Source organism: Petromyzon marinus, chromosome 65 (genome assembly GCF_048934315.1).
Source record: "Petromyzon marinus isolate PM22_M1 ecotype Great Lakes invasive population chromosome 65, UKy_Petmar_22M1.pri1.0, whole genome shotgun sequence".
In the NCBI taxonomy this organism is placed as follows: Eukaryota; Metazoa; Chordata; class Hyperoartia; order Petromyzontiformes; family Petromyzontidae; genus Petromyzon; species Petromyzon marinus.
The window spans coordinates 5,190,573-5,216,083 of record NC_133731.1 but is presented as its reverse complement, the minus strand read 5'-3'; the positions used below and the strand labels follow the sequence as shown (position 1 = coordinate 5,216,083).

General features: G+C 49.9%; 2 protein-coding genes across 2 annotated transcripts in view; both read right to left on the bottom strand.

Annotated features, from left to right (window-relative positions):
• Nucleotides 1-1,164: 1,164 nt before the first annotated feature.
• On the bottom strand, nucleotides 1,165-10,670 carry LOC142906481 (uncharacterized). Its single transcript, XM_076054364.1, has 3 exons — nucleotides 10,655-10,670; nucleotides 9,739-9,805; nucleotides 1,165-9,612 (listed from the first exon to the last, which is right to left on the bottom strand). The coding sequence occupies exons 1-3, from the start codon at nucleotides 10,668-10,670 to the stop codon at nucleotides 8,772-8,774; spliced, it is 924 nt and encodes a 307-aa protein (XP_075910479.1). The 3' UTR covers nucleotides 1,165-8,771.
• Nucleotides 1,165-25,511, bottom strand: part of SLC6A5 (solute carrier family 6 member 5) — a 102,903-nt gene continuing 78,556 nt past the window's right edge. Inside the window, exons 13-17 of the mRNA XM_032977955.2 lie at nucleotides 24,123-24,254; nucleotides 22,915-23,014; nucleotides 22,694-22,794; nucleotides 21,132-21,299; nucleotides 1,165-16,578 (exon numbers count right to left, since the gene is read on the bottom strand). Of these exons, the coding sequence (XP_032833846.1) occupies nucleotides 16,411-16,578; nucleotides 21,132-21,299; nucleotides 22,694-22,794; nucleotides 22,915-23,014; nucleotides 24,123-24,254 (669 nt within the window). The 3' untranslated portion in view covers nucleotides 1,165-16,410. The remainder of the gene's footprint in view (nucleotides 16,579-21,131; nucleotides 21,300-22,693; nucleotides 22,795-22,914; nucleotides 23,015-24,122; nucleotides 24,255-25,511) is intronic.

Below are 25,511 nucleotides of genomic sequence, written 5' to 3'. Positions count from 1 at the left end.
CATCTTCATAATCCAGTCCATCATCATCATAATCCAGTCCATCATCATAACCCAGTCCATCATCATCATAATCCAGCTTTAAATGTCCATGCGATAAGCCCACTTCGTTGAGCTGTCATTTGTGATGGCCAGGTCGCTTCTGAAAAAGAGCTCTCACTATATCTCGCTCAATGGGGCCTTACTTGGTCAAATATAAAGTTTGGTTAGGTTTAGTTTAGACCTCCTCGGGGCAGTGAACTCCAGAGACGGGCCGCGGTGAGCACAAGAACCCGGATAGTGGAGTGTGTGGCTCGATAGCGGAGAATATTGACCCCGCCGATCATAGACTCAACTGTGGTGAACATCATTCGCGGACAGAGGTTGTGAACGCTTGGGTGTTGGCGGTGGGATTTGAGAAACTCGCGCCGTCGTTTTAACTGCCGCGCCCGGAGATGGTATCGACCGGGCGACCTCTGGATCGAAAGTCACAGTGTGTTGACCCAGTGGCCTAGTAACAACACGATCAGCTCAGGAGGGCTGCGGGTGCAGCAGTCGGTCAGACGGGGCCCCAGGACTGTTGAATATAAATCTCATGGTGGTTGTCAAATGGGGGCCCGACTCGTAGCTTTGGCCCCCATGCAAGTTGGGCTCCGCGGTGCTGACCATTATTATTCCACGGCAGAGCGTCTCGAGGGGAGACACGTTTGACCAAAGTTCAACCGAAATACATTTTTCACGGCGGCCTCAAGGATCGAGCGACCTCAGATGCCATTCCACTCTAGGGTGGCTTCGGGGGTTCGCGATGGCCCCGTTGACACCCACGCAGTTCACCGCCTGTTGAGGCCGCGGGTTCGAATCTGAGATGTGGCTTAACTTTTTTTCCGCTCGAGGGTTCATAATGGTCGCTGTCGGAGGCTCGGATTGCACTACAGAGGACATGGGTTCGATTCCGGGATATTGGTGCCTCGAGCTTTCTATGGGTGGATCATAATGGATTTGGTAAGAGAGACACTCCTTAGCCAGCACATCACCGAGGGCCTGGGTTCGAGACCTGTATTTGTAATTTGGTACATCAGCGTTAGGTAGAATTTCAATTAATTGGAAATTAATGTACGCACACGAAATGTCACACATGCACCACGAGCATCTGTCCATCGCACTGCACACATATATCATTGGCAGGAGTTCACGCTTAATCACTTTTTATTGCATAAAGAGATTCATTTCAATTTAATTCGATATCAATACGTCTAGTCAGCTATTCACGTTAATATCAGTAACATTCTATTCATTATACTTTTTTTCCCATTTCATATTATAATTGCGTATGTACAATTTCTCTCCGTATATATTATTAAATTTTTTCGTAAATTTTTTTTAAATAATCTTTTCCATATATATTTTTCATTTGCTGATAATTTTTTTGTTAAAATTACAATAGATATCTGTCGTCGGTCTTTTTTGTTTTTGCCACTAAGTCACACCGACGACGCACGTTCCTACAGGACGACGATTTCTCAGGGAAACATATAACGAACTTTTTTAAAGCGAGGATTTGTTTAACTTTAAGCACCCCCCCCCCCCCCCGGCAAACGTGTGAAGTTTCCTTTGCCAGGGGGAGGAGGAGCGCCTTAAACGCAAAGAAAAATCCGCCGGAGGGTTAGTTAGTGAGTTAGTTCGCGAGTTAGTTCATCCGATATGGACCTGAAAAAAAATTAGAATTCACCGCGGAATCTCCAGCAGCCTTGCCGAATCTCCAAGATGCTTTATTTTCCTTCACGAGGCTACCCCGTAAAAAAACCCTCTCTTTTTGGGGGTGCTATTTGGCCAAATTAATTTTTTCCGTGCGATTTCTGGCTACAAACCCCGAGGAGAAACCCCCACGTGACGTGACTAGAGGGGAGGACCATTTGAATTTTCTGAACCTGGGTAGATTTCCTATAATTTCGACCGATTGAAGCTGCCGTGACGTTTATTAATGTAGATTTATTTTACACTAGCCTCCAATATAGGGAATTATTTGGTAATGTTGCTGCGTTAGCAGTGGGGCACAAGAGTGCATAACGACAACATCTCAATTCAAACGGCAATAATGTTTGTGTGTGTGTGTGGCCTTAAAAGGAAAACATACATACATATACAGCAATAGGCGACATTTCGGGCAATTGCCCTTACTGACATCACATAACATCAGGAGCATTTTACGTGCAATTGTGCAACACGACGTCTATTATATGTAATATAACAAAACAAATCTTTAAGGCCACAACACACTGTATTATTGATGAATGTGTTGAGTTTTTTCATTAATTATCATGCTCTCTACGGCCGCCATTTTGAGCCACAGCCTCCCTTGCGGCCGCCATTTTGAGTCCCGGCTTGTGTTGTCACCTCTGACGTAAATACCAACAACAACCACAAACCCAACCCCACCGGGGACAAGTCGTGAGGGCGAAGGCGAATGCCTCAATTCTCCACGTAAGTGCATCGCCTCAAGTGGTGGTGTGCGTTAAGGGAAACGTTGGCATTTCAGTTGGAACTGTCAGAAGCAACGTGAGCCCGAAGTTAGCCCAGTGTTTCATGTTTACCAGGTTAATACGACGCAATCGGCGAGAACGAAGACTTAATAATGCTCCCATAAATATGTTTGGATTTACAGACTTCCCAGGGCAGATGCCTTCAAAAAGAGGATAACCAGGACATGAAGCAACCGTAGCCTTGCCTAATACCACGGCCGCCATTTTGAGCCATAGCCACCCACAGCCGCCATTTTTAAAGAACAGTCTCAAAGTGGCCGGGCATGTATTAAAGCTCGCGTAAACCGTTGTTTTTGTGACCGCACCAAATCGCTGCTTACTACCAAATCAGCCAACCACCTTTGTATCTATCCAGTGTGGAGAGATAGCTGATAAATATTGATTATATGATGTTCAGTAATACTGCAGTAACGTCCCAGCAAAACATTGAACCTTTGGGCCAACATTGGCAAGTGTTACTATGTTGGTCCAATCCCAAACGTTGGCACAACGTTGACGTATTTATTGGGAAATCACCACAGATGAGCAAGGCAGATTGGATGCTGGTTTTCGTGCCTGGAATCGGTGACAACTGCTAAGGGTTATCTGGTTTCCTCGGAAAACAAAACCAACCCAGTAAACACAGACATTGGGCCAGCATTGGCCTCGAGGTTGCAACTACATGTTGTGACGTTGGTCCAACATCGCCCCAAAGTTGGTCTAACATTGCCCCAACTTCGGCCTAACTTTGCCCCAACGATGGACCAACGTTGGCAGGTTTAGCTGGCAAAGTCCTCGGACGCATTTTCGGGCCATTGAGCCCGCCGTGCACATTGCTTGGTCGCATTTCGCTCGACGGGCTGGGAGCTACCTCGGGAACTGAACCCGAGAAGCTCACAATATATGATGGGGCGAAACGTCGGATAATGTGCAAGAACAAGACAGGAAGGACGGCAGTACCTGAAAGCACGTCGCACACGGAGCCGTACACCAGCTGCAGCAGGACAACCACAGAAACCTGCGCAGTAGGATTAGAAGCACCTCATCTTTAACATGGAATGCATGGCTAAAGAAGCCAGTGAAACATTGCAACGTTGGGCCAACGGTGGTACGTGGTCGGAACAGTTGGCCCAACGATGGCGAATTAAGAGGGGCGTTGGTGGTTAATGCTACACGTGGCCTAGAAGCCAGCGCTGTGGCGGCACGACGCAAATCTTTGTTAACTCTCTTCTGCCCTTCGGCGTCGAGGAGGTGTCATGCCCTGGCTCTGCCATGGAGAATGGCAGTACAGGGACTCCTCTACTTAAGGACATTCGACTTATGAACTTTCAGAGATATGAACAAACCTGTCCATATACCCAGGTGCCTGTTCGGACCGAGTTTTTCAAGAGTGTAGAGAGGCAACACGAGCACCAAAAGGGAATTAGCATCTACATCTGCAGAACGTGAAGAACCAGTGGCATCTACATCTGCAGAACGTGAAGAACCAGTGGCATCTACATCTACAGAACGTGAAGAACCAGTGGCATCTACATCTACAGAACGTGAAGAACCAGTGGCATCTACATCTGCAGAACGTGAAGAATCAGTGGCATCTACATCTGCAGAACGTGGAGAACCAGTGGCATCTACATCTGCAGAACGTGAAGAACCAGTGGCATGTACATCTGCAGAACGTGAAGAACCAGTGGCATCTACATCTACAGAACGTGAAGAACCAGTGGCATCTACATCTGTAGAACGTGAAGAACCAGTGGCATCTACATCTGCAGAACGTGAAGAACCAGTGGCATCTACATCTGCAGAACGTGAAGAACCAGTGGCATCTACATCTACAGAACGTGAAGAACCAGTGGCATCTACATCTGTAGAACGTGAAGAACCAGTAGCATCTACATCTGCAGAACGTGAAGAACCTGTGGCATCTACATCTGTAGAACGTGAAGAACCAGTGGCATGTACATCTGTAGAACGTGAAGAACCAGTGGCATCTACATCTACAGAACGTGAAGAACCAGTGGCATCTACATCTGTAGAACGTGAAGAACCAGTGGCATCTACATCTGCAGAACACGAAGAACCAGTGGCATCTACATCTGCAGAACGTGAAGAACCAGTGGCATCTACATCTGCAGAACACGAAGAACCAGTGGCATCTACATCTACAGGAGATTATATAATTTTTAATGCGATTCCCCGTATTTAGTGTACACACCGTAGAACATGTTTGGGATCGACAGGAGCAAAGTTGGACTCATGAATATATCGACTTACGAACAGACACCTCTGGATTCCTAACTCGTTCGCAAGTAGAGGAGTCCCTGTACAAGTAAAAAATTGTGGAGCCCACTCCACCTGTTCCGTCCGTATGTGGATAGAGTTTTTCCTCCCTTCACACGCATGGGTATTCTCCCGGTGCTCCAGTTTCCTTTCCGGTAACACCTTAATGAGATCATAGAGGACCGCAGAGCTTGGGAATTGTTAGCAGCAGCGGCTCCTCACCGCCGCGTGTCCGCTTGCAGTGGCAGCGCAGTGTCGCAAGTCGACATCGATGTTGTTACGACTGCGACGTTACGGGAACCCTCCCGAAAAAGGTAAGTAAGTAAAATATATGAAGAGCGGAGACTCGGCCCTGCGAACACATGAACGTTGCGAGTCTTGGGTTATGACATCCCGAGGTGACTCTTCGACTCACGACAAAAGCTAAGCGATAGCTAGAGAGAGGGGAGGGGGGGGGGCGGGCGGGGTTGGTGGGGGCGGTGAATCTAACCAGAAGGGAACTCGAAGAAGAAGGGAAAAGGGGGTAAGGATGATGCCATTAATCACGTCCACTGCGGCGGCCTTGACACGAATGTTCACCTACGACTACGGCACAAAGGGATTTGGGGGGGGGGGGCGGAGGCGGTGGTTTGGGGGGAGGGGCAAGTGGGGCAGGGGGGACGCGCACCGACACACACACATTTAAGCGACGCACAAATATCACGGGAGCCTCCGACAGAAAGGTTGTTTGAGGAGCAAACGACACCTTGAACGAACACAGACTAGAGAGGAGGCACGCACGCGCACATGTACGTACGGATGGACACGCTACACGCTACACCACTACTCCCGTAGGAAGACATCGGCAAGCACTTTTTATGATTGTTACGAGACTTTTCTCTCTTTCTCGCGGAGGGGTTATTTTTTGGCGACGAATATTTACGACGTTTTATTTTTTTTGGCGAGGCAAACTGGAGCAAAGGGATAATTTTTTTGGGGGGGGTGGGGGGGGGGAATTGAGAATTGAGGATTGTGTCTGTGTGTGTGTGTCTCTGTGTGTGTGTGTAGGGGACGCATTGGAGGAAGAGGTTTTGCAAAGGTGTATCAGATAGGGTTCGCAGAGGTGTACTAACATCCACGAAACGATGTTAAATTTTCACGAAACGTCGATTGCCACGACGTCTGCTTCGCCGTAACATTCCCGGCAAACTTGCCAACGTTGCCGCGACATTGGCCCGGCGTTGGTCAAACGTTGGTTCAATGTTGGTCAAACGTTGGTCCGACATTGGGCTGACGTTGCGCGCCCAACGAATTGTAAACCGCTGCCAACGCAGTTTTGTTTAACGGTCGGAGCCAAGGATTGAGTGAGTGAGCGAACGAATGCAACGCGATGCGTCCATGGTTGGGGCATCGAGCAAAGCATTGTGGGGAATTGTTAAAGTTAAATGTAAGAGTTGTGAAAGGGGTGGGCGGGCGGGCGGGGGGGGGGAAATCCATGCATAGAAAAGCCCCAATTTGCCCGATAATTTTTTTGTAACATTTTTTTTCTTCTTCTGCTTTTTCGCGTCGTCGTGTTCCATTGCATTTGTCACGATTTTACGTCATCACATCTAAATCATTTAACGCTCTATTAAATATATATACACACACACCTCGTCTTCTCTTTATTTTCTCCACACAAAAAAAAGTATTCTATCTATCTAAGTATGGCTATATAGGTATTATAACGACGACGACTACAACGACGACAACAACAACAATAATAATAATAAATGGACCAGCAAATTACGCCCAACTTCGTAAAGTGTCAAACCCGGGGCTGATTTTGCACGACCCGGTTTCGTTCCGCGTCGAAAGTTTTCAATCAGCCCGCGACTGACCCGCGGACCGATCGCGGAGTAGCGGCGGCGGCGCGGGTGTCTTGACGACGTCTTCAAGAGGGGTGGCCGCCGACGCAAATCATCTCGAGAAAGGTGGTGATGCGTCCTGCATCTCTCTGCAAACTTCCACGGGTGATCGACCGACTAACAACCTACCACCCAACCTTGGGTTCATCGTAATGGCCAACCCAAGGTGTTCAACACCGCCCCCCCCCCCTCCTCCTCCTCTCTCTTCCAAATGAAGCTGGTTGCCTGCATCTCTGGCTTGGACCCATTTCTGGCTTTTGTTTCCTAAGTTCGTCTAACTTTTTGTTGGTGTTGTCATTGTCGTTTACTGCCTGTAGTGTTATTTCTGGAAATAACAACAAATTACCGAAAAAGCACCCACCAAAACTAACATTTGATTTCATTACCGACATTTAGAGTTCAGATCCTAAGAGTAAGAGACCCGTTACACACATACACGCACGCACATTTATATATATAGACGCGTTAAGGATAATATCACGAGTCAGCCCTAAGCACTGCTGGGGCAAGTGCTGTTTGCGAGCACCTACGAAAGCCGGTGGTAGCACACGTGTGTTTGCAGGGGGGGGGGGGGGTCTACTTACTATTTTACTAGTTTATATTGCACCAGATTAAGGCCCACCGGGCAATGTAGCTGTTTTTTTTCTTCCAGAAGCGACCTGGCCAATCACAAGTGATGTCTCAAAGAAGTTGCTCATTATCATAATTATCATCATCATCACGTGGATGTTTATAGCAGCAGCCAAATAGGGTACTCGTAAATCGCGTGGTGATGTTGATGCTAAACGTGGAGGGGAAAACCGCAGGGAACCCAGGAAGAAAATCCACGCGACCACGTGGAGAGAGAGACACACCGCAAACTCCAAATAGACAGCAGCAGGTGTCAGGGTCGGGATCGATTCCACGACCTCTGCGTACCAGGCGAGGAAGTTAACATCTCCTAGCCACCGTGATGATGATGATGATGGTGATCAGAGACGCAAACTCCAAATAGACAGCAGCAGGTGTCAGGGTCGGGATAGATCCCACGACCTCCTGCGTACCAGGCGAAGAAGTTAACATCTCATAGCCACCGTGATGATGATGATGGTGATCAGAGACGCAAACTCCAAATAGACAGCAGCAGGTGTCAGGGTCGGGATAGATCCCACGACCTCCTGTGTACCAGGCGAAGAAGTTAACATCTCCTAGCCACCGTGATGATGATGATGGTGATCAGAGACGCAAACTCCAAATAGACAGCAGCAGGCGTCAGGGTCGGGATCGAACCCACGACCTCCTTGCAGGAGAGGGAGTCCCTGTAATAATGCGTCATCTTCACTCAGGAGGAGTTTATCAATTGAAAGGCTTAGAAGCCACCCCCAACTCTCATCCTCCCCCCACTTCAAGAATAATATCCGCAAAGGGCACCCCCCCGATCCATGCACCAGCAGCTCCTGTTGACGATACGACCGAAACATTGAATGCTGGGTACAACATTGTAGGCCGAGTCAACCCGTGTGAAGTCGATGGTCCAGACACGGTGTGGGTCCCTCCCCACCCCCCAGGTGCGTCCGGCCACAAGCGAGGTATCGCACGCCATTGTGTACGGCCGGGCCTTAATAGACGCTCGCAAACATTGCTCTTCCAACGCACGTGCGCACACACGCGTACACAAGCATGCACACACACGCACACGCGCTACGTACACGCACACACACACACGCGTACACAAGCATGCGCACACACACGCTACGTACACGCGTAGAGGTGCACACACACACACGTATATGCCGGATAGCGTACATACGTGTGATGTGTACACATATGTCCATGCACACACACACACGCACGTAACGCAGTCGTGCGCACAACGCGAACGGACAATCACAAACAAGCGACAAACCACACCGCCAACGCACGTACATAGACACACAACGCAATTGTAGTCACAGCAGTAAACACACAACCCCAGTGTACAGAGGGACACTATCGCACACACAACAGGCACACATGTAACATACAAAAATAATGACACCATGTGGCAGCACGCGACAAAAACAACACACAATCCCCTACACAAGGTCAACAATAAGACGCACACACAGCACGTACACACACACACGTGTGTCTACACAACAAAGACGCAATCACACACCACACACAACCATAGACATACACAACACACACAACTAACACCACACACCAGACACAACACACAGACACCAGACACAACACAACACACACACACCAGACACAACACAACACACACACACCAGACACAACACACACACACCAGACACAACACAACACATACACCAGACACAACACACACACACACCAGACACAACACACACACACACACCAGATACAACACACACACACACCAGACACAACACAACACACACCAGACACAACACAACACACATACACCAGACACAACACACACACACACCAGACACAACACACACACACACCAGACACAACACAACAGACGCAACAACAACACACACACCAGACACAAACACAACACACACACACACCAGACACAACACACACACACCAGACACAACACACCAGACACAAACACAACACACACCAGACACAACACCACAGACACAACAACAACACAACTCACACACACCAGACACAACACACACACACCAGACACAACACACCAGACACAACAACAACACAACTCACACACACACCAGACACAACAACAACACACACACACACCAGACACAACACACACACACACCAGACACAACACACACACACCAGACACAAACACAACACATACACCAGACACAACACACACACACACCAGACACAACACACACACACCAGACACAACACACACACCAGACACAACAACAACACAACTCACACACACACCAGACACAACACACACCAGACACAACACACACACCAGACACAACACACACACCAGACACAACACAACACACACACCAGACACAACACACACACACCAGACACAACACACCAGACACAACAACAACACAACTCACACACACACCAGACACAACAACAACACACACACACCAGACACAAACACAACACACACCAGACACAACACAACAGACACAACAACAACACAACTCACACACAGCAGACACAACACACACACCAGACACAACACAACTCACACACAGCAGACACAACAACACACACCAGACACAACACAACAGACACAACAACAACACACACACACACCAGACACAACACACACACACCAGACACAACACACACACACCAGACACAACACAACAGACACAACAACAACACAACTCACACACAGCAGACACAACAACACACACACCATACACAACACAACAGACACAACAACAACAACGCGCACACACCAGACACAACAACAACAACAACACACACACACACCAGACACAACAACAACGACAACACACACACGCAACTGCACAACGCAAACATGAACTCTATCTGCGCCGATCGGCGTTCCCGCCTTCCCCGCGTCCTCCTGCCACGACATAAAAAGGTCCCAAACTCAACACAAACCTCCGCGTTTGAATCCCACCACGGAACGTACCCCGGGAGGTAACGACAACATCATCATCATCATCACCATCGTCATCTCTGTCTGCCATCATCTGGAAAAGAGCTCCTTCATCGCCAGAGTCATCGCCGAGAATCTTGGCGACCGCCCGGGGCCCCGCACTCTAGGGGGGTGGGGGATGGGTGGGTGTAGCGCTTCGACGTCACGGTGTTATCAGATTGAATGCTCCCCGTTCGGTTTTGAAGGCTTTGGGGAGTGTTGACGGTGGGGGTACCACACCCCCCCCCCAAACTCCACCCCCACCCCCACTCCACCTATGGACGGTGCTGTTCGTCACCACCCAGGGCGGATCCGTGGGGATAATTCACAATTATGCTCCGTCCCAATTCTACGCGACCGAATTTGAGCTCCACCACCACCACCACCATGCCGGTGCCTCCTTTTGGACGGGCGCTTGGCACCTTCAACCCGGGCCATCGTTCCTACCGCAAGGCGGGCTAGCCAGCTGTGACCGCTGTTTGTTCGCATCTCTCTACCCGTCTGTCTGTCTGTCTCTGCGTCGCTGGCGTCCGACGTTTCGCGCCCGGCGTGCTGGCAGATGATTTCAGCAGCCGACCTCAGTTGTGTCCGACAAGTTTCGCGCTTTGCGCAGGGCGTGTGGGCGGGCGAGTCTGTGGGTGGGTGGGTGGGCGGGCGAGTCTGTGGGTGGGTGGGTGGGCGGGCGAGTCTGTGGGTGGGTGGGTGGGCAGGCGAGTCTGTGGGTGGGTGAGTTAGTGGGTGGGTGAGCGGGTCTCTGGGTGGGTGAGTTAGTGGGTGGGTGAGTGAGTGGGTGATTGGTTTTGGCGAGTGCATGGGTGTTGGGTGGGTAAGTGGGTGGGTTGGTGAGTGGGTGAATGGATGAGCAGCTGAGCAGTTGAGTGGGTTGGTAGGTGAGTGGGTGATCGAGTGAGTGAGTGGATGAGTCAACGGGTGGATGTATGGGCGAATGGGTGAGCAGCTGATTGGGTGTGCGAGTTGGCAGGTGAGTGGGTGATCGAGCGGGTGGATGATGGGTCGGCGTTGGGTGCGTAGGCAGGTAGGTGGGCGTGTGGGGCAGCTGCAAGCACGTGGTAGCGAAACGTCGGACATCGCGCCAAACAACAGTGGCACAGCGCGAACACACGCGGGAGAGCCACGCAGCATCGCAGCCGCGATCACCTTTCACAGTCATGACGTCACTCAATTACGTCACAACCATTGTTATACGGGCCATTATTTTTCGATCTAAAGCTTTCGTGACTGCAGGGTTTCACCTTCTTGGTTCTTTCGGTAAAGTCACCACGTAGAATAGAAATAAAATAATACGAATAAAACATAATCAAGTAAAAAAAAATGATCGTGACGTTTCAGCCACAACACAAGTAGCCTTCTTCAGGTGAAGGAACAGAACTGTCGGGACGACAGCGCTCCAATGAACACTGCTAAGCCTCGCAGCGTCTTTTAAGCTGGGTGGGAGGAGCAAAGCGCCTTGACAAAGGAGTTTACATATCATGTGCAAACTCCTTTGTAAACTCCTATGTGTAAACTCCACATCATATGTGAACTCCTTTGTCAAGGCGCCCTGCTCCTCCCACCCAGCTTAAAAGACGCTGCGAGGCCCAGCAGCGTTCACTGGAGCGCTGTCTTTCCCTACAGTTCTGTTCCTTCACCTGAAGAAGGCTACTTGTGTTGTGGCCGAAACGTCGCGAGAATTTTATTTTATCATGCTTTATTCGTATTATTGTATTTCTATTCTACGCGGTGACTTTACCGAAAGAACAAAGGAAGAGGGCCATTATCGTTGACCCACCCATAACTCGGCATGTTGGTGGAAAGTTCGACCGAAGAGATGGAATGAGAGAGTCGATGTGGACGTCCACAAGCGGACGTGAGATCCTAAGTAGCCAACTATCTGCTTTTGAGCCAGTTGGTGGACGTTCCACATGTTTCATGGCAGGGACCCACAGGCATGTCCCTCGTGGCCATGATGAACGTGCTTCAACTGTGTTGGGTGAATAGCGCGTTCATATTCAGGTCCGGGGGTAAATGCACCCCATGGTAAACATCGTTATTATTTCCGTCATCGAGATCATCGTCATCAGCATTTTACCACCAATATCAGCGTCATCATCAGGATCATCAGCAGCATGTGCATCGCCATTTTGATCGTCGTCATCATCTTCATCATCAACATCGACGTCAAATGTCGTCATCATGATCATCAGCAGCATGATCGTCGTCATTATCGTCATCATCAACGTTGGCATCAGACGTCATAATCATCATGATCACCATCATCATTATGATCACCTTGATCATCATCATCATCGTCGTCATCATGATCATCAGCAGCATGTGCATCGCCATTTTGATCGTCGTCATCATCATAATCTTCGTCGACATTGGCATCAACCATCGTCATCATTATCATCAGCAGCATGACCATCGTCATTATCGTCATCATCAACGTTGGCATCAAACGTCATAATCATCATAATCACCTTGATCATCATCATCATCATCATCGTCGTCATCATTATCATCAGCAGCATGTGCATCGCCATTTTGATCGTCGTCATCATCTTCATCATCATCAACATCGACGTCAAACGTCATCGCCGTCATCACGATCAGCGTCACATCCGCCAACGTCACAGTCACCGCCGCCGCCATCAACAGCGATGCTGCTGCTCTGCTGGCTCCTCGTGCGCTCGCCTGTCTCGACCAACGCGCGTGCCACAGTGATCGCCGTGTGCTCGAGCCTCCGAGGACATCAACAGCCGCGCGACAGGAGGAGCACGAGAAGCAGCAGCGTACCGCTCTGGTAAAAGTCAACGGAGACAGTGGTCGTCCAATGGGCATTCAGGTCCCCGCCATGGTGCACGTGGAATGTCCACCGGCGCGCGTTGGCGTTGGCGCGCGTCGCGAGGCCTAGTACTGTCACAAGGTAATGGTCCACACGTTGCACGGCCACACCTGAGCGACTTCATAGGTCCGAGGCACGAGACGCCAAACAGAGATGAACGATAGAGAGAGGGGGGTTGGGGGGGGGTTGGGGGGGGGGGAGCAAAGGCGCGGACCCTGCAATTGCCGGAATCACGCCACCGGCTAGGCTGGCGGATTGGGCCTTCCTTCGCGAGAGGTCGCCTCGACGGAGATTCGTCCGTGACCTGCTTGGCCTCACGCGACTACCCACACTTTGCCCCACGCACCATCACCAAACCACTCACCCACCACCACTCGACCTTACGATCACAACCTGCCAGGAAGAGGGGTGGGGTGGTGGTGGGGGGGGCGATGACTGCTGCTGTACGGTCTGGCCTAGGCCCCGACCCCCCCCCACCCCAGTGGCAGCTGTCCCTGGTGCTGTACAATGTCGCCGATGACCACCACACAGCCTGCCAGCGGGGGGCATTCGTCTGCCAGGTAGGGAGGTTCGGGTGACGATCGCTGCCGTGTGATCTGGCCTAGGGGACCCCTTCCCTTCAAGTGGCAGCTGCCTCTGTGCGGTGGCACAAGTTGATTGATTATAACCCGGGCCTGCGAGCGGTGGGCATTCGTCTGCCAGTAGGGGAGGGGGAGGGTGATGATCGCTGCCTCGTGTAATCCGAATCGAGTACATTTCCCGGAGTCATTAAACATTACAACATTTTGATTATTATTTTTTGGGCAAATTTGGACCCGTGCCAGCGAAATGTCCCCTGGTCCCAAGGCTTATGGCTCCGGTGTTGTGTGTTGTGTGTGTGTGTATAAAATATATCTAGCATATCCATTGAGTGTACATCTAGACAGAGTATACATCGAGAATACATCACGGGCCACACGTTGTTATTACTTCTGCTGCTGCTATGATCTACACCCTATACAGCGTAGCTGACACGAACTACACACATACATACACACACCGCGACAATCTACATACTTGTCTATCGGTACATCTAGCCGCGTGTCTGTCCGCCTGTCTCTCGCACTTGTCCCATCATCGTCTGTTTGCATTTTTTGGCAAGTCTGTATTGTCTGACTGTGTATGCCTTGTCTTGCAGTAAAATCTGTCTCTGTGTGTCTGCGTCTCTACTGGACATCTGTGAGAAAGAGCTTCATATATAATAGAATTCCTCCAGTGTGAATATTCTGATTCTGTCTGTCTCTGAATGTCTGTCTCCATGTCTGTCTGTGTGTATGTCTCTCTGTAAGTCTGTCTATATCTGTACTTCAGACCATGTATCTATATCTGTCCTCTATCTCTGTCTGCCTGTGTCTGTATCTTGCAGTCTCTCTGTCTGTATGTATGTCTGTGTCTCCTATTGTCTGTCTGTCTCTCTAATTGTCCGTGTAGTGGAAGACGCAACATTTTTCCGTGATCAGTGTTGGATATGTTTTCTCATCTTCTGCCTCTCATCACGATCAGCTTCCATTTTCAGGAAATAGTTCAGTTTCACATGGGGTAATGAGGTGTCGAGAAGAAGGGTTGAGGGGGTCTCATGGAGGACACGTAGAGGTCTCGTGGAGGACATCATGGAGATAAGATATCATGGAGGACATCATGGAGATAAGATCTCATGGAGGACATCGTGGAGATAAGATCTTATGGAGGACATCATGAAGATAAAATCACATGGAGGACATCGTGGAGATACGATCTAATTGAGGACATCATGGAGATAAGATCTCATGGAGAACATCATGAAGATAAGATCACATGGAGGACATCGTGGAGATAAGATCTCATGGAGGACATCGTGGAGATAAGATCTCATGGAGGACATCATGGAGATATGATCTCATGGAGGACATCATGAAGATAAGATCTCATGGAGGACATCATGAAGATAAGATCTCATGGAGGACATCATGGAAATAAGATCTCATGGAGGACATCGTGGAGATAAGATCTCATGGAGGACATCATGGAGATATGATCTCATGGAGGACATCATGAAGATAAGATCTCATGGAGGACATCATGAAGATAAGATCTCATGGAGGACATCATGGAGATAAGATCTCATGGAGGACATCGTGGAGATAAGATCACATGGAGGACATCGTGGAGATAAGATCTCATGGAGGACATCATGGAGATATGATCTCATGGAGGACATCATGAAGATAAGATCTTATGGAGGACATCGTGGAGATAAGACCTTATGGAGGACATCGTGGAGATAAGATCTCATGGAGGACATCATGGAGATAAGATCTCATGGAGGACATCATGGAGATAAGATCTTATGGAGGACATCATGGAGATACGATCTCATGGAGGACATCGTGGAGATAAGATCTCATGGAGGACATCGTGGAGATAAGATCACATGGAGGACATCGTGGAGATAAGATCTCATGGAGGACATCATGAAGATAAGACGTCATGGATGATATCGTGGAGATACGATCTCATGGAGGACATCATGGAGATAATAACTCATGGAGGACATCATGGGGAGGACAAGAGGTCTCATGGATACATTTCTAGGAGGAAATCGTGGAGAATTCTAATGAGGAGGTCTCATGGAGAAACATTGTGCACCATGGAGAGGTGCATGGAGGACATGACGCAGAAGATGTGATGTCATAAGTGTCATCATGGACAGAAAAAGATGATGTCATGGAGGAGATCATGGAGAGTTGCATGGAGGACATAATGGAGAAGATGTCATACAAGTCTTCATGGACAGGAAAAGATTATCCCATGGACGACATCATGGAGAGATCTAAAGGAGGACATGGAGAAGATGTGATGTCATACGGGTCATCATGGACAGGAAAAGATGACCCCACGGAGGACATCATGGAGAGATGCATTTCGGACGTCACGGAGAGGAGATGTCATACAGGTCATCATGGACAGGAAAATATGACGTCATGAAAGACATCATAGAGAGACACATGGAGTATATCATGGAGAAGATGTGATGTCATACGGGTCATCGTGGACTGGAAAAGATGATCCCACGGACAACATCATGGAGATATCTAAAGGAGGACATCATGGAGATAGAATCTCATGGAGGAATTCGCCCCCCCCCCCCCCCCACCCTCACCCGTGCACGGGGGAAAAACATCGAGGGCTTCCATGAAAGACTCTGAAGGGAGGTCCAACGGACATAAGGTTGAGGGGGGTGGCGGTTGGGAGGGAAGGGTGACTGCAGGATCAGCAGCAAGGGGGGGGGGGGAGGATTTGTGTGAGACGGGTTTGCTAGGCGACGCCCATGACGTCGGCGCTCATCTCCACGTCTTTGCGGGGCAGCTTGAGGCCCAGCGAGGAGGTGCCCAGAGGGTCCATCTGGTGGCGGTAGCGCTCGCCACGATGCTGCACCAGGAAGGGCCCCCAGTCCGGCTGGGGCATGCACACCAGCTTGAGCCGCTGGTCACGCGAGGTGGAGGAGGAGGTGGAGGAGGTAGCGGAGGTGGAGCGAGGCGGGAGGAAGAAGGAGGTGGTGGTGGAGGAGATGGAGGAAGGGGAGGTGGTGGAGGAGGACGTGATGGAGGTGGTGGTGGAGGAGATGGAGGACGTGGTGGAGGAGCAAGGGGAGGACGTGGTGGAGGTGATGGTGGAGATGGAGGAAGAGAAGGTGGTGGAGGGGATGGAGGAGGATGAGGTAGTGGTGGAGGAGGAGAGGCAGGGGAAGTGGGGAGAGGGAGGGAGTAGAGGCATGGAGAGGGGAGAGGAAGGTGGGGGAGTGAGGAGATGGAGGAGGAGATGAGAATAGGGGGAGGGAGGATGAACAGAGAGAGAGAGCAGGAAGAGTTAAGTAGAGAGAAAGAGAGAGCTACAGAGAGAGAGAGAGAGAACTACCGGTGATCAATTCCTCTAACATGTAAAATCAATCGGCGCCATCACGACTTTTCCGGCGCCCTCCACATCAATTTCGATTGCCTCGCGCGCTCCCCCCCCCCCTCTCTCTCGCTCGCACTCGCTCGCGTCCATCGCGGGGTTCATTAAATTCATCGCGCCCGACACGGGGGCATTCATCACGGCTCCCGCTCGCTATCCCTCTCCGCTCTCCCGCTCGCTATCTCTCCGCTCTCCCGCTATCTCTCCGCTCTCCCGTCCGCGTTTGGTTGTCCGCGAGCGACGACACCGCATGCGTGTGCGTACCTACGCACGTTGAACTTCTTTCGCGCCGTACGTAGACCGACCGAGAGCGTGCGCATGTTGGCAGAAAACGGTGGCGCCTCCGCCCTCCGGGCCGATATTCGAACGATGGCGGCCTCCGACCAAAACGATGATGGGATTTTCGGTGGATTTTTGTTTAAATTTTGATACCCGTAATCTCTACAGCAGCCTCCAAGCCCGCCTCTACGATCGTCGTTATGAAGCGTGCTCGTTCGTTGTTCGTTCGTTGTAACGCTTCGAACCGGCCCCTTACCGGACTTCTTCCTGCGGTCTAAATAAATATTCAGATTCGCTGATTGCACTGAACGGGTGTCTCTCTCAGTCCTCCTCTCTCGGGGGGGATTCATGATGGCCGTGTCGTCAGAGACAGTCTCTGGATCTCTATGGGTCTCTCTCTCTTCCTTCTCATATTAGGAAGCCACTTTTAAAAATCTGGATTGAAAACTAATTTCTTTGGAACTGCTTTTTGTGTTTAGTTTGTTGTCCTTTAACATACACACATACAGGCAAGCACCGCCGAGAAAATGTGATCAAATCCTCGGTTTGTATGTGCGTGTGTATATGTGTGTGTATGTGTGGGGAGCGGTAGTGTAGATATTAGCGCGCTGCACTACGAACCCCAGCGACCCGGGTTCGATTCCCGCTCACAGCCAACAGCAGTGGCGATTATCAGAACCGGTCCTGGGCATCCTCCCCTAGGTCGACTCAGGCTGAGTCGACGCAGGGGAAACAAAGGCGGCCGGGCGTCGTGCTGGCCACCCACCTTCTCGTGTGCCATGCCGGCTTTCTTCATAAGTGCTACTCGTTAACAACACTTGCCCCAACAGTCTGTTATGGCAACACAGGGGGGCACTACTCTACACTACACCACTATACACTACATTATACACTACACCATACACTACATTACACACTACACCATACACTACACCGTACACTACACTGTACACTACACTATACACTACACTATACACTACTATATACCATACACTACTATACACTACAATACACACTGCACTACACCACACACCACTACTATACACTACACTACTGTACACTACATTACTATATACTACACTATACACTACACTAAGAACTACACTATAAACTACACTACTGTACACTACATTACTATATACTACACTATACACTACACTAAGAACTACACTATACACTACACTATGCACTACACTATACACTACACTATACACTACACTAAACACTACACTACACCAGTGGTTGCCAACCGGGGGTATGTAAACCCCTGGGGGTTACGTTCATAGTTCATTTATGTTGGTATAGCCCTGTGAGCCATTCGGCTCTTGAATCGGGTGCAACCGCAACAAACAAAAAACATGAACAAGAAAACATCTTAAAGTGACTATGTGTGACTGTGCAAACAGAAAATACAGGAAAAAAATATCAAAATATTCCCGAAATAGCACCGTACACCAACGCTGTGTGCAAAAATCCCAGTGAGATGCAAGTCAAAATAACAACAACAACAACCACAAGACAACTAAGATTAAGGCCATCAGTCAACTCAGTACTACAATAAACAAAAACATGGCCAAAACAAAAAAAACTTTTCGAAATCACCAAAATAAAAGCCATAAATCCAATGTAACAGTGATCATATTGACTGTGACCGAATTTGTTTTACAATAAACTACATAAATTAATTATAACACCAAAATCTAGAGCCACACATCAGGTGATGCATAAACGCGTGAACTTATCTCGTACGTGAGACTCATTGGTGAATATTAATCGCGCAGTGAGCCTGCCCAACATAAAATAACTACGATACAATAAAGTAAACCCGTACGGTCAACCTAGAAGGACTTAAACGACCTTTCTGAACTCGTCGATCGTCAACAATGTTGGCCCTCCAAGAGTAAGCGGCGAACAAATGGCCTCGTAGTGTCCGTTGAGTGTTTTGTTGTTGTTGTTGTCGGTGTCACCCGCTCGCGGCGACTGCACGAGCTTAGTTGGGAACGGCCTCGCGGAATTTGACAATTTTGGGTTGAAAACACTGACGTCCGTTAAAGCCGCACGTTTCTCACTGAGAACGGGAAAATTCGACAAGGGGGGCAACACCATCTACCCCCCCCCCCCCCCAAGGTTGAGAAGTACTATCCTAGGTGATGGTGGTGGGGGGTCATAATGGCCGTGTCAGCGCCACTGATCCAGCACAGCTGAGGGACGCTGGGTTCAGGCCCTGGGGCTGGGGGAGTCGGGGGGGGGGGGTGTAATTGTATTTTTGTGCAGTCATCGGTGACCGGGTCGAGACAACCCCGACTCGGCACAAACAGCGCGAGGCCTCACCCCCCCCCCCCCCCCCCAAAGATCCCCCGTATAGCCTTAACAGACTGTTGGGGCAATTGCCGTTAGTGAGTAGCAGTGCCTGGGTGGCCAACACCACGCCCGGCCGCCTTTGTCTCCCCAGTGGCGATGTTTACTACACACCGCACTGCGTACTCACTTGAGGCCGAGTCGAGCTAGGGGAGGCCCATGACCAGTTCAGATAATCGTCACTGGTGTTGGTCGCGAGCGGGAATCAAACTTGGGTCACATGCGTGTAGTTAACTGCGTGTAGCTAACAGCCGCAATCTACATTGCAACCCAGGTTTCTTTGCAGTGCTAGGTCTGTGGCTCTGACACGGCCATTATGAACCTCCTGAGAGTGAGAGAGAGAGGGGCACAAACCAATACCCAGGGATTGAACTCAGATTTCTCAGCAGTGCTGGCTCTGTTGGCACGACACGGCCATTTTGAAATCCCTAGGTGACGAGTGACGTCACAAACAGGAGGAGGACTTCGCCACAACTCTGGCTGTCGCCTGATGATGCTGGTTGTTGTAATTACCGGCGGAACGTTATGGTACTCGAATTGTAAACGTTGTAGTGGGTTCACTCTCCAACACACAACCGGTGTGGCGCTGAACCGGTAACGAATTGGCCACGTTTCATTTACGTGACAAACCCTTTACTAATTGGCGGTGTCGGGTGGTGGTGGGTTTAACGGCACACATTTATATTTATGAGATCTAACACCAAAAGAAAAAGGAGTCTTTATGTGAATCTCCGAGTCTGTACGTGACCTATGTGACCGGGCTGAGACCATCAATTCGCTGCACCCAAGAGACCGGTTTAACCACAAGCCGGGACACGGTGCCAAAGACGGCAATTCTTGGCATCCGGCGGTTCGAATTTGTCGAAAACGTCACCGTCGGCGTCTGCGACCACTCCCCTAGCGATCGAGGGAGACGGCTGCGGTGTCACCTTGTGGACCACGTCGCCCCCCCCCCCTCCCCACGCCCCCCCCCCCCCCCCACTGTCTTGATGCGCAAATTCCCACGTCAAAATATTGCGCCCTCACTTCGATCAGCGGTCGGACGTTCGGGCGCGAGAGACTGGAATGGAAAGCCAACCTACCCATCGTCATCGTCGTCATTGTCGTCATCGTCGTCCCTGTGATCCGTGGATCAAACACATCGCTCGAGACACGCCGGTGTGTACGGCGGCCAAGAGCAGCCGATGCCAACGCTGCCGCAAGAGGTCACACGTTTGGCGCAAGGGTCCTTCGCCGACTCTGCGTTAATGAATGGGTGGGTGGGGGGGGCGGTGCGGTTGGGGGGGTGGGGGCAACACGAATTCGAACCCAGCATCTCAAGTGGTGCCGGCTCAGCCCTCCGAACCCACTGGGTCGCCAGACCACCTCCGGAATCCGCCGTTGTTATCATCCCCATCGCACTTCCCAATGCCCCCCCCCCTCCGCCACCCGCCAGTGTTTCTCACCTCGATGAAGCTTCCCGGAGCGAGGTACATCTTGACGACGAACATGATGGGGATCCAGATGACTGAGCTGGCTACCATGAGCCAGCCCATGGCCATGGACCAGGGCGGGTAGTGGTAGGCCTCGTACGTCATGGGCGTCCACTGGTAGAAGCTGAATCCCAAGATGAACTGCGATGGGAGGAGGAGGAGGAGGTATGAAGCAGGTAGTAAGAGGAGGGAGGAGGAGACGTGAAGCAACAACGACAGAATCAGAATTTGTATTTAGACTGGATGAATCCGATGAGCTATGAAGCTCTTGTTTAAAACATGTCTAGTAGAGGGGCACGGGGTTGTCAGAGTGTTACGACTACAAACGACACGAAAACAACACGACGGGAGTGTAAAGTATAGGAAAGGTAAGCAAAGCACAAAAAAATACAAATGAAACTAAACAATGTTTTAGTTATTCTTAGCTCTTTCAGTAAAGTCACGTTGAAGGGAAACAATAAAATAATAATATATAAAACAATAAAAATTCTCACGACGTTTCGACCATAACACAAACGGTCATCATGATGACAAACGGTTATCATGATGACCGTTTGTGTTATGGTCGAAACGTCGTGAGAATTTTTATTGTTTTATATATATTTTATTGTTTCCCTTCAACCTGACTTTACTGAAAGAGCTAAGAATATGAATTACTGCAGTCACGAAAGCTTTAAATCAAAATGTTTTAGTTTACAAGGTAAAACCCCACTGAGCTAGTATCTTATTTTTCAGAAGCAACCTGGCCATCACAAATGATAGCTCAACGAAGTAACGTATCACCGTGTGGCAATTTATATCAGCCAAATGCTCGAAATAATCAATGATGATGACAAAAACAACAACAACAACAACGATAAACCGGGGCTCAGCAATTGGGAGGCTCAGCCAGAAGACAGAGCCAAACGTGAAAGAGTTTAGACGTAAGTTTAAACAAACGAACTCCAGGACCAATTCAAATGTCAGAGCCGAGTTCAAACTGAGAATAGAAGGCAGTGTTAGGCTTCCGGTAGGGTTAGTGTGAGGGCATAGGGTGAGGGGTTAGGGTTTACCGTGGAAGGTTACGGTGAGGAGTTAGGGTGAGTGTTTAGGGTGAGTGACTATGGTTATGTTTAGTGTTAGGGCTAGTATGGAAGCTACCACTAGGGCTTGTGTGAAGACTAGGTCCTGAGGCTCATGGTGAGGAGGGGAGGGTTAGGTTTAGTGTTTGTTTCTGTGTATAGTTCTCAAGTTCGTGTTCGGGCTTGTGCTCGGCCTAGTATTCAGGATAGTGTTAGGGCTCCTCTTTGGCCTAGTATTTAGGCTAGTGTTAGGGCTCGTGTTACGGCCTAGTATTCAGGCTAGTGTTAGGGCTCGTGTTATGGCCTAGTATTCGGGCTAGTGTTAGGGCTCGTGTTACGGCCTACTATTCAGGTTAGTGTTAGAGCCTAGTATTCAGGATAGTGTTAGGGCTCGTGTTCGGCCTAGTATTTGAGCTAGTGTTAGGGTCTAGTATTCAGGCTAGTGTTAGGGGCAAATTTAGTGCTGGGCCTCACGGTGAGGATGGTGGGTGTGAGGAAGGCCCAGCAGATCCTCCAGAAGTAGCTGGGCTGGAAGCCAATCATCATCTCAATGTCTTCACAGAACCTGTTGAGACCTGATGGGAACCAGAGACGACCATCATCATCAGCATCAGTAAAATCATCATCATCATTATCAGCAGCATCATCACCAGCATCACCACCATCACCGCCACCACCATCGTCACGACCATTACCGTAGATGTAGGAGATGCCGACGAGCTCAAAGATGGCGATGATGATGAGGGAGTACGAGGCAGCGTAGGTGTCCACCAGCTGTAGCATGTAGATACCTCCCTGCCAGCGGCACACGGGACACGGGGGAGAGGGGGTGCCACGTGGGGGGGGGGGGGGGGGCACACAGGGGTGGTGATATTACATCAGCAGCTAAGCATCGATGGAGATTTCTTTGTCAAGAGGGCTGCACCAGTGGAGGACCATGAGAATCGAAGGATCATACGAACTAAATTAGTATAGAAGGAGACACCATTGGAAGACAATGAGAAGTTACGGATGATAGGAACTGTATTAGTATAGAGGGCGGCACCAGTGGAGTTTCATGAGAAGTGAAGGATCATGGGAACTGCATTAGTATGGAGGGCGGCACCAGGGGAGGTTCATGAGAGGTGAAGGATCATGGGAACTCTATTAGTATAGAGGTCGGCACCAGTGGAGGTTCATGAGAAGTGAAGGATCATGGGAGCTGTATTAGTAAAAAAGGGCAGCACCAGTGGAGGACAATGAGAAGTGAAGGATCATGGGAACTGTATTAGTATAGAGGGCGGCACCAGTGGAGGTTCATGAGAGGTGAAGGATCATGGGAACTCTATTAGTATAGAGGTCGGCACCAGTGGAGGTTCATGAGAAGTGAAGGATCATGGGAGCTGTATTAGTAAAAAAGGGCAGCACCAGTGGAGGACAATGAGAAGTGAAGGATCATGGGAACTGTATTAGTATAGAGGGCGGCACCAGTGGAGGTTCATGAGAAGTGAAGGATCATGGGAACTCTATTAGTATAGAGGTCGGCACCAGTGGAGGTTCATGAGAAGTGAAGGATCATGGGAACTGTATTAGTAAAAAGGGCGGCACCAGTGGAGGACAATGAGAAGTGAAGGATCATGGGAACTGTATTAATATAGAGGGCGGCACCAGTGGGGGATCATGGATCATGAGGAGGATCATTGGAACCTCTGTATGACTATGCGTATGTATGTATGTGTATAGGTGCCTCAAATGAGTACATGATGCGGTGTGTATACATTGCCGCTGGGAAGACAAATGTGGCTGGGCGTGGGGCTGGCTACCCACCCCATCGTCTGCCGCACTGGCGTTCATCGGCACTACTCGCTAAGAGCACTTGCCTCTTGACAGTCTACACGGTGGGGGGAGATCTCTGTCTTTGTACCTCGGTGAGCATGGGGAAGCCCAGGATGAACATGATGATGCACGCGCACATCGTGAACAGCGGCTTGTGCGCGCGCAGGTACTTGGGGAACTCGTCGGCCACGGACGTCACGATGGTCTCCAGGGTCGCGAACTGCGAACGCGCACACGCACACGCACGGTGGGCGTCAAACAAACACAGCCAAAGATCCCACCGCCTCCCCCAATAGAACCATGACAGACTCGACGGGCAATTGCCGCTGTAGCGAGAGCCTGTTGCGGTGGTCCCCGCACTTGAGTGGACAACGTTGGGCGTCCGTTCGAGCTGGTTCGACGGCGGTGCCCTGTCGCCGAGGTCGGTTTAATTTTTTTTCGGCACGTCGCGACGCAGTTGCTTTTGCGCCCATTTCTATTTGCTTCATGGCTGTTACGGGGACTCCGCTACTTGCGAACATTCGACTAAACTAACTTTCAGAGATGACAAACCCGTCCGTTATGTCCGGTTGCCCGTTCGGATCGAGAGTCGGGAGTTCAACTACTGCGCAATAGATGGCGGTGGTGGCATCTACATCTACAGAACGTGAAGAACCAGTGGCATCTACATCTGCAGAACGTGAAGAACCAGTGGCATCTACATCTGCAGAACGTGAAGAACCAGTGGCATCTACATCTACAGAACGCAAAGAACCAGTGGCATCTACATCTGCAGAATGTGAAGAACCAGTGGCATCTACATCTGCAGAACGTGAAGAACCAGTGGCATCTACATCTGCAGAACATGAAGAACCAGTGGCATCTACATCTGCAGAATGTGAAGAACCAGTGGCATCTACATCTGCAGAACGTGAAGAACCAGTGGCATCTACATCTACAGAACGTGAAGAACCAGTGGCATCTACATCTGCAGAACGTGAAGAACCAGTGGTATCTACATCTGCAGAACGTGAAGAAACAGTGGCATATACATCTGCAGAACGTGAAGAACCAGTGGCATCTACATCTACAGAACGTGAAGAAACAGTGGCATCTACATCTGCAGAACATGAAGAACCAGTGGCATCTACATCTGCAGAACGTGAAGAACCAGTGGCATCTACATCTGTAGAACGTGAAGAAACAGTGGCATATACATCTGCAGAACGTGAAGAACCAGTGGCATCTACATCTGCAGAACATGAAGAACCAGTGGCATCTACATCTGCAGAACATGAAGAACCAGTGGCATCTACATCTACAGAACATGAAGAAACAGTGGCATCTACATCTGCAGAACATGAAGAACCAGTGGCATCTACATCTGCAGAACATGAAGGACCAGTGGCATCTACATCTACAGAACATGAAGAAACAGTGGCATCTACATCTGCAGAACGTGAAGAATCAGTGGCATCTACACCTACAGAACATGAAG